The sequence below is a fragment of the Tripterygium wilfordii genome, chromosome 12 (genome assembly GCF_013401445.1).
Source record: "Tripterygium wilfordii isolate XIE 37 chromosome 12, ASM1340144v1, whole genome shotgun sequence".
NCBI lineage: Eukaryota > Viridiplantae > Streptophyta > Magnoliopsida > Celastrales > Celastraceae > Tripterygium > Tripterygium wilfordii.
Window position 1 is genome coordinate 1,821,704 of NC_052243.1, and position 17,473 is coordinate 1,839,176.

A 17,473-nucleotide genomic window follows, 5' to 3' on the forward strand; every position below is an offset into this window, starting at 1 on the left:
AGTAAATTCTGAAAGGATTAGTTTTTCTTTTTAAATACCATTGAGAAATATATTTGTCATTAAAATAGAATATTGGACACATATATTTAACTGAATCGATTATCAATCGAATCACCTTTCGTTGATCTAAAAGGATTAGTTAATTAGACCGTTTGGTAGAATTTTTAAGCTAGCATAATCGTTCTATCAAACGGAGTTCATGTATTCCTTTGAGTGAACATTGTAGTGGCCAAAAGCTCATCCCGTCTAAAATGCCTACGGCCCAGCTAACAGGTACGACTATCTAGTTTAAGCTTTACATATACTGCGTCGAATCAAGCGTGTCGGGCTAGGCCTCCGCCCTTACGATCCATTGCTTCGACTCCTGCCCGATAGGCTCGCATACCATTCGGACTTCAACCCCGACAGTATCTATCCCAAGCTGGTCTAGGGACTCGCGCATGCCTTTTGATAGCAAGCTGCAAGCCTGCAACCTTAAGACACATTCCCTGAAAATCCACTTTTCCAGTTACGCAAAACCCTTTTTGAAGGGATCTTTTTAGCTTTTACTTCTCTCTCTCTGGATTCTAAACCGTAGCTCTCTTCTTCTTCAACCCCTTAAACAGAACACATTGCATTTTCATCAACTAAGCATCACATTATATCAATATATACAGGTCTCCTTTTATGACATCTTGACCCCCTTGACTTGATTGTCGGAGTACATTCGACCAGCACCCCACCGGTGTCCGAGATTCTTGACTGTCACTGTTTGTTCATCTCGCAAATTGCCAATGGTCCTCTTCAAATATTCTTTGATTTTAAATTTGAAGACCTACAAACATCCATATTTAATTATCAAGACTCAATATCCACCACTGATCAATAGCAAGCACCTTGTTCCCATAAAATATTTATTGCAAAGTGTGAACACCAGAATCAAGCACAAAGATTTCTTCAAAATTTTAAATTATATTTAATTCCTACCTTTTAAAAAGGATTTTATTTCCCCAATTAAAGAGAAATCTACCAAATTGAACGGAACAACTTACACACACTGCTTCACATTCAAAAAAAAATCACATAAAAATTTTGAGAGAAAACTACCATCATTGCTACAACAAGAGTGACTTTCTGGGCAGAGGTGGCCAGGTCTGGATGCAGGAGTAGGCATATCACTGCCATTGCCGGCAGTTGCAGCCCACCTTGTTTTGCCTTTTTAACACAAATAGCTTGCAGACCCAGTTTAACAACCGCGGTAACCTCAGATAGTTTCATATCATGTTGCTTGGCCTGCAAATGAACTCATAGACATGAACTAAGTTAGCACAAAAATTGACACTTTAAACATCAAAATTAAAGAATCTTCATACACTGATTTATGTAAAAAAATACCCAACACAGATATGCATCTTTGAAGAACCAATGAACCATAAGAACACTACTTCAAAGTCCTTATTTTATTTTGCCATGTTATCCCACAGCTTTCTTGAACTTCTATGCCGAAGAAGAACACGAACAAGGAAGTTCAAGAAAGCTGTGGAAAAGCATGACAGGACTCCAAACCACATCTCGTCTTCTGATTCAAATTGTGTGGAACACAAATATGCTTGAATAAGAGAAAGAGAAGAGAACCTCTCTTCTTGCAGGTTTAATATTATGCAGTGATTAAGGGACCACTCTATATATATATAGTCACAATTTACAACTTGTACCAGCAATATCAATAGAAAAATACAACACTAGCTAGTACACTCATACTTTCTCTGTGACTACTGTCAATGAAAAATTCATTGATTTAGTTTGGTTACTCTGAAAAAAAGTCCGAAAACAACCCATCCCATCACATGCTAACATGTGATTTTGTAATCTTTTTTTTGCTTTCTATAATTTGAGGGCATGGATCGTCCATGGCATACATGGTCCCCAATCCTTAATGTCTGCTATTTACCTTACATGTTGATGTTAGGGTATTACTAAAATAAGTGGAATATACTACAACACAATTCGAAGGGCTAAAAGAGAATTTGAAATAATTAATGGAAAATTGGGTCTTGTCACAGTAAGAGTATGCATTCTCCAGTCCTTCACGTCAGGGAAACAATTAATGGATACCATTAATCATTTCTGCCCTTCTTAAAAGTCTTGTAAGAATTTCGGCACACATGATAAACAAAAAAGGAGAAAGTGGATCTCCTTTCCTAATACCTCTTGATAGCTTTATATGGCCTTTAGCAGAGCCATTATACAATATGGAGAAATGCATGCATAGATAAGGGCATAAGGCCAACAGCCTTCTCATTAAATCCCATCCATTTCATAACAGTAATAAAAGACCATTCTAGCTTGTCATAAGCTTTTTCCATGTCTAGTTTAAGAGCCATTAACACCCCCCCCCCCCCCTCCTTTCCAGTTTTCTTCCTAATTGTGTGCATGAGTTCATTCACCAAGAAAACATTATCCTGGAAGGCAGATGGCTCGTCCAGACAAAAATGCAAACTAGTATGGGTCAACAAATTTCAATAACACACCTTTTAACCTGATTGCAAGGATTTTAGAAATGATCTTATAGATAACGTTGCAGAGACTTATCAGGCGATGATCCTTCATCTCCTCCAGGCCACGCTTCTTTGGTATAAGAACAATGAAGTTAAAGTTCATTTCTGGATGGAAGAATAATTGCACCACTTCTACCACATCATTTTAACCACTTCCCAGTATTTCACATAGAACAGATTAGGGTACCCATCAGGACTTGGAGATTCAGTTTGATCAATGGACTTCACAGTGTTCCAAATCTCCGCCATATCAGGAATAGCACAAAACATCTGGTTATCTTGTTCAGTGACCACCTCCTTAACAAATTGATACATCAAATCTGGAGTTGTAGGATTTGAAGTAGTAAACACCGCCTCAAAATGGCGTACAATGAAACTTGAAATCTCATTTATTGGTGAAAGCCATCTGCCTCCATGATCCTTAATTAAACTGATGGGATGTTGTCTCCTACGAATCACAGTCGATAAATGAAAATATCTTGCATTGATGTCGTGAAACAAACCAATTCTCCTGTGACTTAATATGCCAAAGGAGTTCTTCTTTCTCCTATAAGTCATGTAACCTCCCCTGTAACATCTTGAGTTTAGCATTTTTCCCCTTCATCCTCCTCATCATTTATTAGTAAGAATATTTTCAAAACAATTATAGTTCCACTTCCTCAGTCTTTGTTTCAGATTCCTCAACCTTTGGCAAAAGCGAAGTGAGGAAGACCCTCTAATGTATTGATCCCAACAGTGTTCAATAATTCTGCGGCATAAGGATCCTCAATCCAGAAAGCTTCAAATATGAATGGTTTAGGGCCGCTCCCCATATCCCCAGAAGAGCATAACAAAATTGGACAATGATCAGATTCTGTTGTGGGCAAGTGATAGACTTTGGCATGTTGAAATAATTCTAACCAATTTAACGGCAAGTGAAAGGATAGCCAACATACCCCAAATCACAAGCCCCAGTTTCATTGATAAACTGCATGTACTGTAATAGAAATCTCCTCCATAAATCCTCCCTGGTTTCTGCATTCCCCGGAATTCTTCATGTATTGCTGGGGGGTCTGATTTCAAATCACAGGCAATAAAAGTCTGGTCACAAAAGAAATTTTGCAGCATCAAACCAGGCTTCCACGCCAATGCCTTACCTTCTTTAACGCCCAACAGAATCTACCACCCGAGTATAGTTTAGTAGCCCAAGCTTCTGAAATTGGCCTCTGCCTTATCTCGTGCCACCATAGTTTCACTCAAAAATAGAATGTCAGGCTTGTATATCCGGATTAATGCTCAGCATGGTTGGATGGAGGGCTTTCGAGAAAAACCTCTAAACTTCCAAGCCAGTGCCCTAATTTAAACACAATGTAGTACTCCGGGGGATTTCAGCGAGAACTATGAGACTGGATCAAGATTTATTGGAAAGCTTTGGCCGGAATTTAAAATTTTGAAGAAAAAGCTGTCACCGGAATGGAAGCTGAAAATTAATTCCAACCGAGGGGATAGATCAGCAACAGGAGGCTTATCCAAGTGGCCTTCGCCGGAAAGAGGCTCTCGCTGGCGAGTTTTGGCCGGAGGGAAGGTTCTAGTAGACATATACCAGTTGTTTGTTGGACTTCAAAAATTATGGGTTTATGGGCCCTCACTTTGTGGCCCATGATTGAAGGCCGTTAGGTGCAGAAGGGGAAGAAATTAAGTTCAAGAATTTTGTAAAAAAAAAAAAAAAAAAAAAAATCATAACGCAAACCATGAATCCGTACGCCTTCGAATTCGATCCTACTCTGTTCGATTACGCAAATTTCTCCAATCCTATCATCAATTTCAACCGCAGATCGTTGTCATCAACAGTATACGACGATTATGAGTACGGAAGCGATTATGTTGAAGCCTCGGCAGTCAGTCGTCGCAAGAGCCCGCCAAAGCACCGCCACGATGGTACGTCGCCGCTGCCACTGGGAATGGACTGGAGCCCTCCTCCGCCTAAATCGGTGTGTAACTCTTTTTTCCTTTGATTCTCTTATTCGAATTGCAGTACTTGCGGTTGTGGATATGGATTGCTGCTGATAGTTGCATCAGTCAATGGTTTTTGTTACTGGTCAGCTTCGAAAGTTATCACTAGAATTAATTGATGCTCGTTTTTCTCTAGTCTTGGTCGTTTTTCTGTTGAATAATTTTATCAGTTTGAGCAGTTAGGTTGATTGTGAGTTCAACTAATTTCTGCTATTGATTTTCTAGATTGTGAACAACCTGTGGTGGTTTCCCTATGTGTTTTTCTCCGACAGTACATTGCTTGTTTGTATCTTCAAATTATTTCTTTTAGAGCGTAATTCACAAAAAAGAGCTGGGATTTTTGCCTGTATCGTTATGAACATTGTGAAATACAATTTCTCATGAAGCTTAACTGATAGGAAGATGACTAGTTTGTGTGGTGTGAGCATTCAAACTCATGGCCTCTTGTTGGCCAAGAGCTGTAATAGCATGTGAAAAACCATATAGTAAAAAACTTAAGCTAAGGTAATATGCATCTTTCGTCATTTATAATCTCCTTTCATAATTAACAAAGTTATTTATTGGTTATCTGGACCAGCTATCCTTGAAACAACATGATTAGGCAGCTAGAAACTTTGTTGATTGTAAATATTTAGTTTATGAAACTTTACTGATGTAGACTTCTGGACAAAAACTTTTTTGTGCATGCTTTTCTTCAATCTTATTTTTTAATTATAATGTAGGAAGGACGGAAATCTGTTTGGCCATGTGATCCTCATACAGGATGGAGTTATTGTGCCACAATTCCTTCATGGCTTCTCCTTCGGAAACCAAGGGATTCAGATCCTGTGGTGGTATACTTCTCAATTCTCATTTTATGTACACACACATACACACAATTGAAGCTGGTAAATTATTGTCTAATATTTTTCCCAGTGATTCACCTTTATTAGCAGCCTTAAATTCAATTTGAGTCTTCTGAGATTCTTCTGATAATTGGTGTCTTCTTGATCTTTTTCTTTTTCTTTCTTTTTTTTCCCAACCATTTAATTTTTCCGTATAATTGTCCTGCTTTAGTTGTTTTCTGTATTAACATTCATGGAGAACAGTTTTACAGAGTTGAAGTTGGTATACAATCACCTGAAGGCATCACTACAACCAGAGAGATATTACGAAGATTTAGTGATTTCTTGACATTACTTTCTGACGTAAGTTTCATTACATGTATAAGAGCGTGGTTTGGGTTTAGGCATCCTTCTTTTTTTAAAAAAAATCTGTTGACTAATATTTTAGTGCGTTTCTTCTTATGCTTTGGTTCTGATGTCCATCTCCCACCATATTGAATTTTGTTTCTCTTAGGGAAAGAATGATGTCCTATTCTATTTGATCTTTAAGAGTCAGTTGTCAGAAAGACTTCATTGGGTTATCAGAGATTTTGTAGAGATGTTTTCTGGACTATCTCATTTCCGTACTCTTTGCAGGTTAAAGAGGCATTTCCTGGGAAAACTCTTCCTCCAGCTCCTCCAAGGAGGATGTTGAGAATGAAAAGCAGGACAATGTTGGAAGAGGTAGATACATGTTTCATTTACTTGCTTTTCTTTATTATAGTATCTATATCAATTTGGATTAGAACTGAACTTTTCTTGATATTCCTGACTTTATAGTGTAGTTTCTATACTTTAGCAGGTAATTTCCATCCTGAAAGATTTTATTTGACAGTTTCTCAAGAATGGATGGGTTCTTTTTACTGTTAGCAGTCAACTATGTTATGTGACAAAATTTGGTTTCTACCTTCTGAAAAAAAATGTTGCAAATTTTGGTTGTTCTCCACTATGGAGGCATAGATCTATCTGATTGTTTATATACAGAGAATTTTTTTAAAAAAAAGTACTAAAAATCTATCTGTCCCTTCCTCACCTTTTTTTTTCAAAAATCACGCAATTCATCCTATTTTGCCAGTGCTCTTTCCTGGGCATTTTCTTATGTGAGGATCAGCTATCCCCTCTTTTTTCCTTTTTATTTCGCTCATAGTCGGGTGGGTTGAGTGTGTGTGTGTGTTTGTTGTGGGGGAGGGTGCTGGGGGGGGGGGGGCAGCGTAAGCTTTTAGCTTTTACAGTGTTGATTTTCATGAATCTGCAATCGTCTGCCTGCTGGTTAGGAAAGTAACTAATTATTTTATGAATCTTACCAAATGCCAATTCAACATTATAGGATTGGGGTTTAGTTGTTTCTTCAAATAATAAACTTCTAATAATATTCTCAAACTTAGTGCTGCAGAGAAGGTCTTCATTGGAGGAATGGATGCAAAAACTGCTATCGGATATTGACATATCAAGAAGTTTTTCTGTAGCAATGTTTCTCGAGCTAGAAGCTGCTGCGAGGTCTTGTAGGTGTTTCTTGATGCTTCTTTGAAATAAAATTTTTAGACTTTTGATTGTGACATGTGCCTAGTGGCCCATGGTAGGGTTGCACCCCACCTAGAGGCCACAGATTCAATTCCTCAAACAGCCTCTACACATATTATATGGTAGTAAGGTCAGCGTACATCTTACTTGTCCCCGACTTTGGCCATTGCAGGAGTCTTGTGCACGGGAGTTATTTACCTTTGTATTTTTTATTGTCACATATGGTCATATCAGAGAAAAGGTATAATAAATATCTGAGTTGACAGTACTAACTAATATTGTGTGGATTTTCTGATACTTTTCAGCTTTCTATGATGAGATTCAGCAGAATTCAGATGTGAATTCATCTCTTGGTGCTTCGGTTCCGTCATCATTGTTGAAATCCAACTTAGACATTTCTATGTTTGCTGAGTGTTCATCAACCACATCTGATAATGGTAATGAATTTCCGGACTCAATGTCTGAAACTGAGAGACTAAAGCATGGGAGAAAAGTAATGCTTGGAAGGGATGATATGGCTGATTTTGGTGTGGAGGCTTCAACTTCTGGACAAAACATAACTGATGCAGTAGAATCCCCTGCTAAGTGTGGTATGTTTCATTAGAGCTTTATTGAACCTGGAAAGATTATCCTGCCATATTATTCATTATGGAACACACCATGCACGTGTAAAGTTGTTGAGAATATGTTTAAACTGAATCTCTTTATGCAGATGGTATGGAGTCTTTGGCCAATATGGATTATTATAAGTTGGATGGCCATGTTCAAGGACTCTCATCAGAGAGTGTTGGAAGTGACTTGAGTTCTGTAGAAGTGAGTGAAGCGTCTAATTTTGGGGTGGCTAATTTATTTGGCGAGAACATGCACCTTGCTGAAGGTGCTGATGCTTCTAGAACCATTGATACTCGTATCAGCTCAGATGTACGCCTTTCAAGGGACTTGCTTATGCTTCCATCTTTTGAGCGACAGAAATTGATCAGAGTTCTTAACACGGTGCAACGCAGACTGTCCATAGGAAAAACAGACATGGAGGATCTTATAGCAAGATTGAATCAAGAGGTTGCTGTGAGGAATTTTTTGGCAATGAAGGTATTTTCTGTTTTATGAGGTTTTATTTATCAATGGTACCTAGGTGTAGCATCATAGAGTGAACTCTTATCTGTCTTCCGCTGAAATGTTAATCATATTAGCCTATTTGTTCTTTAAAACTTAGATTATCTGTGATATTCTACCTGAGAGCCATATTTGCTGACCTAATTTTGTTAGTTCATGGTAATGATGATTCTTGTCCTTAATATTCAAATACCTACATCCTTCCCCTACAGAATCATGCATGGTGAAGCTTCAATTACTAGAGCTTTCACGCTCTTTCTGTTCCTTTTAAAGTGCTTGTAAAATGTCACCCAACATTTTATGAAGCATTTTTAGCAAGCAAGTTGGTCTGACATTGCGACATTACAAACTGGCACATGCGAAGAGCTGTTCTCGTTGCACTAGCTTCATCTTCTACCATTCTTCTGGTTGTTGGGAAGTTTAAGGGATGGCAATGGAGCATCGAGGCCATGTTTGCCAAACCCTCACCACAGCACTGTTTATATTTTTTTGTTTGAATCCACTCTAAAGTGAATTTGCCCCCACACTTGCATATATAGTTCATTTTCTGAAAAGCAAATATAAGAATCATTCATTATCATGAAAATCGTATTCTCGTGATTTAAAATCATGTAGGTGCGTTGAAGTGTGGAAGTATACTGTACATAGTTAGCAAAGCAACTGTGTAAACAACTAATTTAAGGAGCCAAGAGTACAAACATGATCAAGGTGCAGCAAGGTGGGGTTGGGGCATTGCCTTCTGCAATCATCTATGAAACCCTCCAAACCAGGGGATTTAGGGTTACTGAGACACATTTTCATAACTTTGAGGCTCTTCACCATGGGTGTACTATTATGATTTATGACTATGATTGATAGAAGAGACTCGAATCTGGTACTTGAAATTGCACAGTTCCATGCACATAACTCATCTCTGGGATTTTTCTTCTTGTAGGTTAAGGATTTGGAAGTGGAACTTGAAACTACAAGACATAATTGTAAGGAAAATATGCAACAAGCTGCTCTGACAGAACGAGAGAAATTCACTCAAATGCAGTGGGATGTGGAAGAATTTCGGAGTAGGTGTCTTGAGATGGAGCTGAAATTGAAGTCGGAACAGGTTTTGTTTCTATTATATTTCTATCAGTATTAACATTTTACATTTAGAATAACTATATGCTGGAATAAGACAGGATGATAAGGCTCATGTGGAATTGGCCAAGGCATCAATCCTCCAGGACAATGAAATGTTGCTGCGGGAGCTGGATGTTGCCAGAGAGCAGCTTGAGAAATTACATGAAGTCCATGAAGAGTTAGAGGTGAAGTCAAAAGCTGATTTAAAGGTTCTTGTTAAAGAGGTCAAATCTCTTCGAATTTCCCAGTCAGAATTGAAACAGGAGCTTAGCCACTTGATGAAAGAAAAACTAGAATTGGAGGTAACTTTTCTTTTTTCTTTTTTTTTGCACAGAGCCATGTCTATTTAAAAAAATTCCTGCTTGTCATAAGTTGAAAACATTTATGTCAAATGGTTAGCTATTCTAGATGTATGGTATCTTACAAAATATTACAAGATAAGAGCTCTTGAAATTCGCTGAGGTGTGTATCTTTCTTGTTTTAGAATTATCTGATAATTACTGGGATAAAGGGCTTTGACGATGATAATACTGAGATTTTTAGATGTCGAACGTTTAAGATATGAAGACATAAATGAAGGATTCAAAGACTTGTACAAGAACTGGTTTCCAATTCTCCCTTAAAAGGTTGTTCTCTTTTGTTAATGCATAGTAAGTGATGGCTAGATTGTTTTTCACAGATGCATCCTTACACAAGTAAGGCCTTTTTTCCACGAACAAGGCCTACTTTTTCAAATATGTGACTATTGCTTGTAGAGCTATGTTGTTATTTTGTGCAGTAGTTTGTCACAGTTTGACATGGGTTTAGTTTTAAAATGGTGAAAGATTTGCTTATCAAGTTTCTCTTCTACATTTTGGTTGACTGCAAGAGCAAGTTTAACTTTTTGACAAACTCTTTGAGACAATTTATCACGTCAAGACTGCTTTTGTATGCATATGCATCATGGTGTTCTTCGATTGGGTCATTCATCAATTCAAATATCTAATGTTTACCAAGTTCCTCTTTCCCACTTTGTTTGACTGTTAGTTAAAGTGACTCTCTCAGAAAAATAGTCTTTAATGTTGCTTTTGTTTGCATATATCATTGTCTTGTTAAATTGGGTTACTTATCAATTCAAATATTCAATTCTTCCTATTGTATACGTCAGAGGATGTCTCAAAGGGAAAAGCATAAAATGGAGCAGGCAGCTAATGCTAATGCAAAGTTGCTGCACGAATGTGAAATTCTTCGTGATCGGCTCCAAGAATGTAGTGTTAACTTCCTTAGCGAAGAAGAAGATAAACTGATTGTGGAGACTTCATCACCTTCTGATGCTATAGATCTTCTAGTGACATCTGACAATCGAATTGGTCTACTTCTTGCAGAGGTAAATTTATCTCTTGCTTAATGGTGGGGTGAGATAGATGATTGATTAGCTTTGGAATTCTATTTTCTGCGATGATTAATATGACTACCGTAAGAAATTCTTTTGTTCCTCGTGCGTTACAGTAAAATAGAATTTGACCCTATTCTTTGTTATTTAATGAAACCGTTTCATTGCTATAATCGCTTCTCTATGACATTTTTGTCGCAGTTTCTTACAAACTCATCTTGACCCTGACTTAGCTTATGGGGTCTGATTTAACGAGAAAAAAAAAAAAAAAAAAAGGCGCTTATGGCTCATAAACTTGACAGGCTCAGCTCCTTGCACAAGATATTGAAAATTCTGCAGAAGAATCAGATGAAAGTCATGGAAGCGGAAGTGAAAGGACGACGGCTGTTGGGTTGAGGAAGATACTGACTGATAGTTTCGTTGATAATGCCAGATTGAGGATGCAGGTCAACTCGGTAATTCGCCATGCTTTGAAGACCTCTGCCCCGTCCAACAAAGATGATGAGGAAGAGGAAACTCCTCCGAGAAAAACAGTTTTGAGGAAATTCTTGGAAATGTAGCATATCATAGCTCATATATCCTTACTCATGTGTAGGATAACTGCTACAATAATAGCATTGCATTATTATATTTGTTATTTTCAGTTGTTTATGTAATAATCATGAGCAAGCCTCGAAGGTATGTGTTACATATGCACCTGCAAGCGGTTGTAATTAACTTTCAAATGGATCTGAACCTTCGGGTCAGGTTGTATATTATCCCATAATTTTTTGGAAGGTGAGCGGGAGTGGGGCCCGAATTTTGGATATCATCCAATTCAAGTATTTGCTATGTTCGTGAGTAGATCAAGGGAGGATTACAATCAACAACAAATATCTCATTCTCTCTATTATTTCTCTCACTACCATTGTAACATGTCACGCCTCTTTCCTGTCATACGATGCCACATCAACATATCGCGCTTTCCAATGATTTCTAGTGACCCCAACATTATATCACCATTGCAAGCAATGTCAATATTTCTTGGGAGGGTAAGTGCCATTGGCAAAATGAACTTGTTTCACCTTAATATATTTTGGGCATAGGGCTCACTATTTTACCCGCGGGCCTAGACCTTGTCCGAGCCCGGCCCGGCCCTAAAGTAGACCGGGCCTGGGCTCCATTTTTTGGGCCCGGCCCGACCCAAAGCCCAATACCTCGGGCCAATTTTGGCCCAGCCCGAGCCCAACCCAAACCCGACATTATTTATTTTTATATGTATATAATATGTATATATTTACATATATATATATATATATACATACACACACATACATATATATATATACATACACAGACAGTGCACACTGTCTGTGCATTTGTATATATAGACATATGCAGACAGTGCATGCACTGTCTGCATATATATACATACATGTATATATATATATTACATATATATGTGTATGTATACACCCCAAAACCCTAAAGGCCCTAAACCCCTAAAAACCCTAAATACCCTAAACCCTAAATATCTTAAACCCTAAACCCTAAATCTAAGCACTAACCCTAAAGCCATAATATGACCATCTACTCATAAAATCTTAAAACCCTAAGATTTTATAAAATAAGTATAAAATTAAACTATAGCACTACATGTCCATAATTTTGATGTCCATAATTGTCCATAATCTAGGTGGCATGAGGAGAAGTGTGGGGGACCATTTTGTGTTAAATGGTCCCCCACACTTCTCCTCATGCCACCTAGATTATGGACAATTATGGACACGAAAATTATGGACACATATCATTTTGGTTAAAACTATAGATGTGTATAATATAAGATTTAAAATCAATACTCATTAAGTAAAACTAAAATTATTTAATTGTGTTAAAAATATAACATGTAGTATGTAAAGATAATAATTTAATTAGTTGACAAGTATAACATGAAAGTGGCTTTGGCTTATTGGTCAGTTCATTACTCTCCTATCTAAAGGTCATGAGTTTGAATCCTATGATGAACAATTTCATTATATAATTTTCAAAGATGATGAATAGTGACAGGCTGTGAGAGCCCGGCCCGAGCTTTATGGGCCCGGGTCTCATATTCTCAGTTTGGCCCGGCCCGAGCCTGGCCCAAGGCCCAAAGAACTAAAACAATTTAATTTTATAATTTTCAAAGAAGATGAATAGTGACGGGCTGTGAGAGCCCGGCCTGAGCCCTAAGCCCGAGCTTTATGGGCCCGGGCCTCATATTCTCAGTTTGGTCCGGCCCGAGACCCAAAGAACTAAACCGGGCCTGGGCCGGCCCGATGCCGAGCCCTATTTGGGCATGGCCACATTTACCGCTATGGTGCATGGTTCGAGCTTAAGAGAAAACTTTGATAAATTATCACATCAGAGATTCTAAAATGACTGGGAATGCCAATTGGGTTAGAATGCTTAAGAGTCAAGTGCACCACATTCAAAAAGCCTGTGCCGGACAGCCAACCTTCAAAATTGAACACTAAAACCCTCCCTCCTGTTGATATGTCCAATTGGAACACCAGGAATGAAAAATATTATTAACGATCAGAAACTCATTTCAATTATTGAACTTTGCTCCTTTTCTCCACATAAATAGTTACAACAATTGAACAGTCCACTTTTTAAGAAGTTGTGCATTGGCCAAAAAAATCTTGCAAACTGTTCATGGATTGAACTTTTATAATCCCATCCAATGTTAAATTGAGGTTTACATTCAACTATGCCACTGCTGCTTGCCTGTTGCGGTACTCGGTCTTCATTTGTCCCCACCACCAAACATGCCCATCATATCTTTGCTAGAACCCATCTGCTTCATCAAATTTTGTAAGGCCCCAACACCACCGATCTGTTTCATTAAATTTGGAGGGAGGACTTTGCTCATGTTCTGTACATTCATATTTCGGGACAGGGCGTTCATGTTCATGTCACCCTTCTTTGACATTTTAAATCCTCCCTTCATTTTGCTCCAGAGCTTGGCAAGACGCTTGTATTCTTCCAAGAGTTCCATAACTTGCCTTAACTGGTGGCCAGAACCACGTGCTATGCGCATAATTCGGGACTCACTCATGATCTTTGGATTTGTACTATCCAACTCTGCAATAAAAGTCAGATAAAACAATAATTTGAATCAATAGAGGAAGTTTCCCAAGCAATGACGGCTGCCCTCAAAAACTTAAGTTTACTCAAATGCATAAAATATTAATGGACTCACCAGCATCTGTCATTGAATCCATCATTGTCATGTATCGCTTAAGCTTGGACTGGCTTTCCTTCTCACGGCCTTTTGGCATTAATTCAGCACTAAATCCTGGTAGCATCGAGAATACCTATGTATACAATCCAAAGGAATATTTAGGACAAAGCTTTCTCAACAAAGATCCATGGAAAATCTAAATGCATACAATGAGAGAGTATAGAGTTCAGCAATAACAACCAGTACATCAATAACTTTTTTCTTTTGAATGCAAATGGAACGTCAACAACAAAAAGCAAAAGGAATATGATTGACAAAAATTCAACTCAAGATAATAACCTGGCTAATTGGACCCATCTTAAGTATGTTCTGAAATTGCTCGTACATAATTCGTAGAGTAAAGGTCCCTTCTGCAAGTTTTTGCATGAGCTCAGGCTGCTGGTCCATGGGAACAACTTCATGAATTTTGTCCATAAATCCTGACCAGTCGCCCATGCCTAATATTCACAATGGACAGTAGTTAGGAAAGGATTTCAAGTAGTCACAATTGCAGAAGTCATAAGAAAATCAAATGCAAAAGCATAAATAACAAATTGAGGGTGATACATACCCAGTAGTCGACTCACAAAAGGTTTAACATCAAAAATTTCAAACTCATCCATATGTTCTCCAGTCCCAATAAAAATGACAGGGCTCTTTGTGGCAGCAACACTGCATGTACAATGTGGACAGAAATGTCATACTTACAAAATTATAAAAGTTCTTTGCGGAAGAGCAAAAAGTTTCAATATCTTTCTTAATTGCTTTTGGCATCATTTAAGTTGTCAACAGAAAGCACCGTCGCTCATTTATTATTGATACAACTCAGGTAATTTATAAGTATTAAAAATTAATTTATTTTCATTGAACTAAATTGTTTTACTTTTTCATGTGCGCATATGGTTCAACTATTAGATACGTCAAAATTAAAGCTTCACAATTAGTGCTATTTACTGTCACTGAGTAGGGCACAAGCTGCTAGGAATTACGCCATGGAAAGTGGGGGAAATAACAAAACAAGAGAAGAAAATGTATACAAAAGTAACATCAATGAGAACAAATCTTAGTTAATAAAGTCTTGAGAGCTGGACTGACAGCTCAAGTAGAGACAACACTTACGCACTAAGTGCACCACCACCCTTTGCATGACCATCCATTTTGGTAACAATCACAGCTCCAACTGCAACACTTTGCTTGAATGCTTGTGCTTGGTCAAATGCAGCTTGACCTATGCTGCTATCCATGACAAATATAACAAGGTCCGGATTCTGGGGTACACAAAATGAACAAGTCATCATACTCATACTAGTTGAATAATCAAAGAAGAGCATGCAAAACAAGAAATTACCGTTGCTTCAGAAACTTGACGCATTTCCTCAAAAAGAGCAGCCTCCTGCTTATGGCGTCCACTAGTATCGACAATTATGAGATCACAATTTTCCTTTTTAAATCTTTCCACACCTTCTACAGCAATTTTCACAGGATCTGATTCCATGTAGCTGAAATAAGAAACATGTTATAGAACCATTCGTCAAAGCATGATTATCAAATTTCCCAACATAAAAGAATTCACTCTAGTTAGTGCTAAGTGGACACACAGAGATAACAATAACATGGTACTATAAATGTGCATGCAAACCCAAAAAAAAAATCCAGGTTGAATAGTCAACTTTCAGGGGAATCTTACAGTTTCTCTTATCTTGTCATTTGCAATCAACTTATGATACATGTATATAATAAACAAATGTGCACCCCGATGGCAAAAAAGTCATTCAAGCCATTTTCCCTGTCTTTGCAACCACAATATTTAAAAATTTAACAACCTGGTCGAGAAAGAAATTTAAGAAACATTATAATGATTCACAAAAAAAAAAAGCATAGAATTATTCAGTATAACCGCAGAAATCTCATCTGTAAAGAGTACCTTCCATAGAAAGGAATTTTGGCTTTGGTGGCATTTTGCTTCAGCTGATCAAAAGCACCAGCTCTGAAGGTATCAGCACACACCAACGCTGGTTTCCAACCTTTTTTCTGATGATAGTAAGCATACTTCGTACATGTTGTGGTTTTCCCAGATCCTGCACATTTGCAAAAATAAAAAACCATCTATAAATCTAGCACAAGACAAGTAAAAAAGGGTGACGGTTTACATTTCCATGAATATATTTCACAGACAAGCATTTTGTGATCACAGCTGCAAATATGAAGTGCAAAATGAAACCAGTAATTGAAATGATCCGGAACAAATGGAATCTGCTCTGCCCATACTAATTTGTGACAATTCTTTTTCATTTGATTGCTTTAAACAATACAATCAAAAATATGTGTGGAAAACTTCATACCTTGTAAACCTACAAACATGACTACACTTGTTTTTCCTTTCTTTGGAGCGAAAGACGTCTTCCCGGGATCCAACATTTTGCAGAGCTCATTGAATATTGCCTAGAACAAAAGCAGCCCTCTTAATAAAGTAAAAGCATAACCGCACATAAAGCATAACACACACCAAACAATAGAAAAGCCATACCTGCAATAGAATTAACTGCGAAGATAACAGCAGTAAAAGAAATATCACAAGCCAAAGTGGCAAAATAAGTCTTACAAAAAAAAACTGTGCAAGGATAATTGTTCTTTTGATATCTGAAAACCAATTCCCATTGATTTTCTCATAGACTCATGTAGTTGATCCCAAACTTGTGGAATAAAAGCTCGGATGATGATGATGATATCATCATTCTGCAAATGGAAATAGGGGATTTCAAGCCTTGCTCACAGAGCAACCACTTGAACCAATGGTGCTTCTCAATTGTTCTTTCTCTTTCCTCCAGACGCACTATAAAAAAAAAAACTAAATAGTAACTTTTAACCCAAAACTCTCAACCATTCAACTCATTCCACACTAGGGCATGTTCAAATTGCCTGCTGGGGTGTAATTAAAGATAGCTTCATAAACCAAAAAGACCAATTCGTTGCTTCAAGTTCCTAAAAAAATTACGTTTGGTCTAGGCTCATTTTTGTCCACATACTAGATCACCACCATCGCCTCTTCTATACAAAATAGAAAATTGTCCCCTCAAAGTATTACAACAACACCAGACATAATTTCAAAGTCCACATCTTTGGCCACGGCAGAAATTTCAAGATATGCGTTTTCACTCAAATATTTCCACGCAGATTGAGACATAAGGCCGATAAAAGGAAAAAAGGAGAAAAATAAAGAAAAAACCTGCTGGATGATCTTGCGTTTATTGTGGCCGGCAGCGAGATCGTCGAGGTTGACGATCTTCTTAATGTTACTCTGCATGTCTCGGACGAGCTTGAATTGGACATCAGCCTGGAGAAGTGCGCGGGTGATCTCATTCAGGCACTCGTTCAGCACTTTCTCGTCGATTATCGTGGCATTGCTCATCTGCTGGATCGCGCGGGATATGCTCCCGCCTAACTGTGCCAACACCATCTTTGCTTAATCCGAATTCGATTCAAAAAAGTTGCTTAGGGTTTTTCTGTATCTGTCAATCCTGAAACAAAATAACAGATTAAGCTTGCGAAATAGTACTCTAAAGAACTGAAATTTGAAACGAATGTGTAACAATTGCCTTACAGCTTTTCTGTGTATCCGTAGCTTCTGATCAGAAACGAGAAATTGAAAAGAAAAATTAGGGTTTTAAATGGACTTCGATTTGGGAGATTTTTCGTTTTGGTCACTGTTTTTCGTTTCGGT

General features: G+C 37.8%; 3 protein-coding genes across 6 annotated transcripts; 1 reads left to right on the top strand and 2 right to left on the bottom strand.

The window, feature by feature from the left end:
• Positions 1 to 151: 151 nt before the first annotated feature.
• LOC120011089 lies at positions 152 to 4,108 on the bottom strand. 2 transcript variants are annotated; one of them, XR_005470985.1, is made up of 4 exons: positions 3,473 to 4,107; positions 2,511 to 3,315; positions 1,087 to 1,272; positions 152 to 814 (listed from the first exon to the last, which is right to left on the bottom strand). XR_005470985.1 is itself a non-coding variant. In XM_038862131.1 (3 exons), exons 1-3 carry the CDS (start codon positions 2,638 to 2,640, stop codon positions 665 to 667), a joined length of 432 nt encoding a protein of 143 aa, XP_038718059.1. In that variant the 5' UTR covers positions 2,641 to 4,108; the 3' UTR covers positions 152 to 664. The 2 variants fall into 2 exon arrangements, 1 of the variants encoding a protein (XP_038718059.1); XM_038862131.1 differs by having other exon boundaries at positions 2,545 to 4,108.
• A 104-nt stretch (positions 4,109 to 4,212) lies between these two features.
• LOC120011088 (PX domain-containing protein EREX) lies at positions 4,213 to 11,292 on the top strand. Its single transcript, XM_038862130.1, has 11 exons — positions 4,213 to 4,507; positions 5,252 to 5,362; positions 5,618 to 5,716; positions 5,990 to 6,076; positions 6,786 to 6,894; positions 7,219 to 7,503; positions 7,626 to 8,002; positions 8,961 to 9,125; positions 9,199 to 9,441; positions 10,287 to 10,505; positions 10,814 to 11,292. The coding sequence occupies exons 1-11, from the start codon at positions 4,268 to 4,270 to the stop codon at positions 11,069 to 11,071; spliced, it is 2,193 nt and encodes a 730-aa protein (XP_038718058.1). The 5' UTR covers positions 4,213 to 4,267; the 3' UTR covers positions 11,072 to 11,292.
• A 1,760-nt stretch (positions 11,293 to 13,052) lies between these two features.
• LOC120010947 (signal recognition particle 54 kDa protein 2-like) lies at positions 13,053 to 17,472 on the bottom strand. 3 transcript variants are annotated; one of them, XM_038861905.1, is made up of 10 exons: positions 17,354 to 17,472; positions 16,979 to 17,270; positions 16,095 to 16,194; positions 15,677 to 15,830; positions 15,101 to 15,251; positions 14,872 to 15,020; positions 14,324 to 14,424; positions 14,053 to 14,210; positions 13,732 to 13,846; positions 13,276 to 13,613 (listed from the first exon to the last, which is right to left on the bottom strand). In XM_038861905.1, the coding sequence occupies exons 2-10, from the start codon at positions 17,207 to 17,209 to the stop codon at positions 13,276 to 13,278; spliced, it is 1,497 nt and encodes a 498-aa protein (XP_038717833.1). In that variant the 5' UTR covers positions 17,210 to 17,270; positions 17,354 to 17,472. The 3 variants fall into 3 exon arrangements, with proteins under 3 accessions (XP_038717835.1, XP_038717833.1, XP_038717834.1); XM_038861906.1 differs by having other exon boundaries at positions 17,349 to 17,448; XM_038861907.1 differs by lacking the exon at positions 17,354 to 17,472 and having other exon boundaries at positions 13,053 to 13,613; positions 16,979 to 17,209.
• Between the last annotated feature and the right edge of the window lies 1 nt (position 17,473).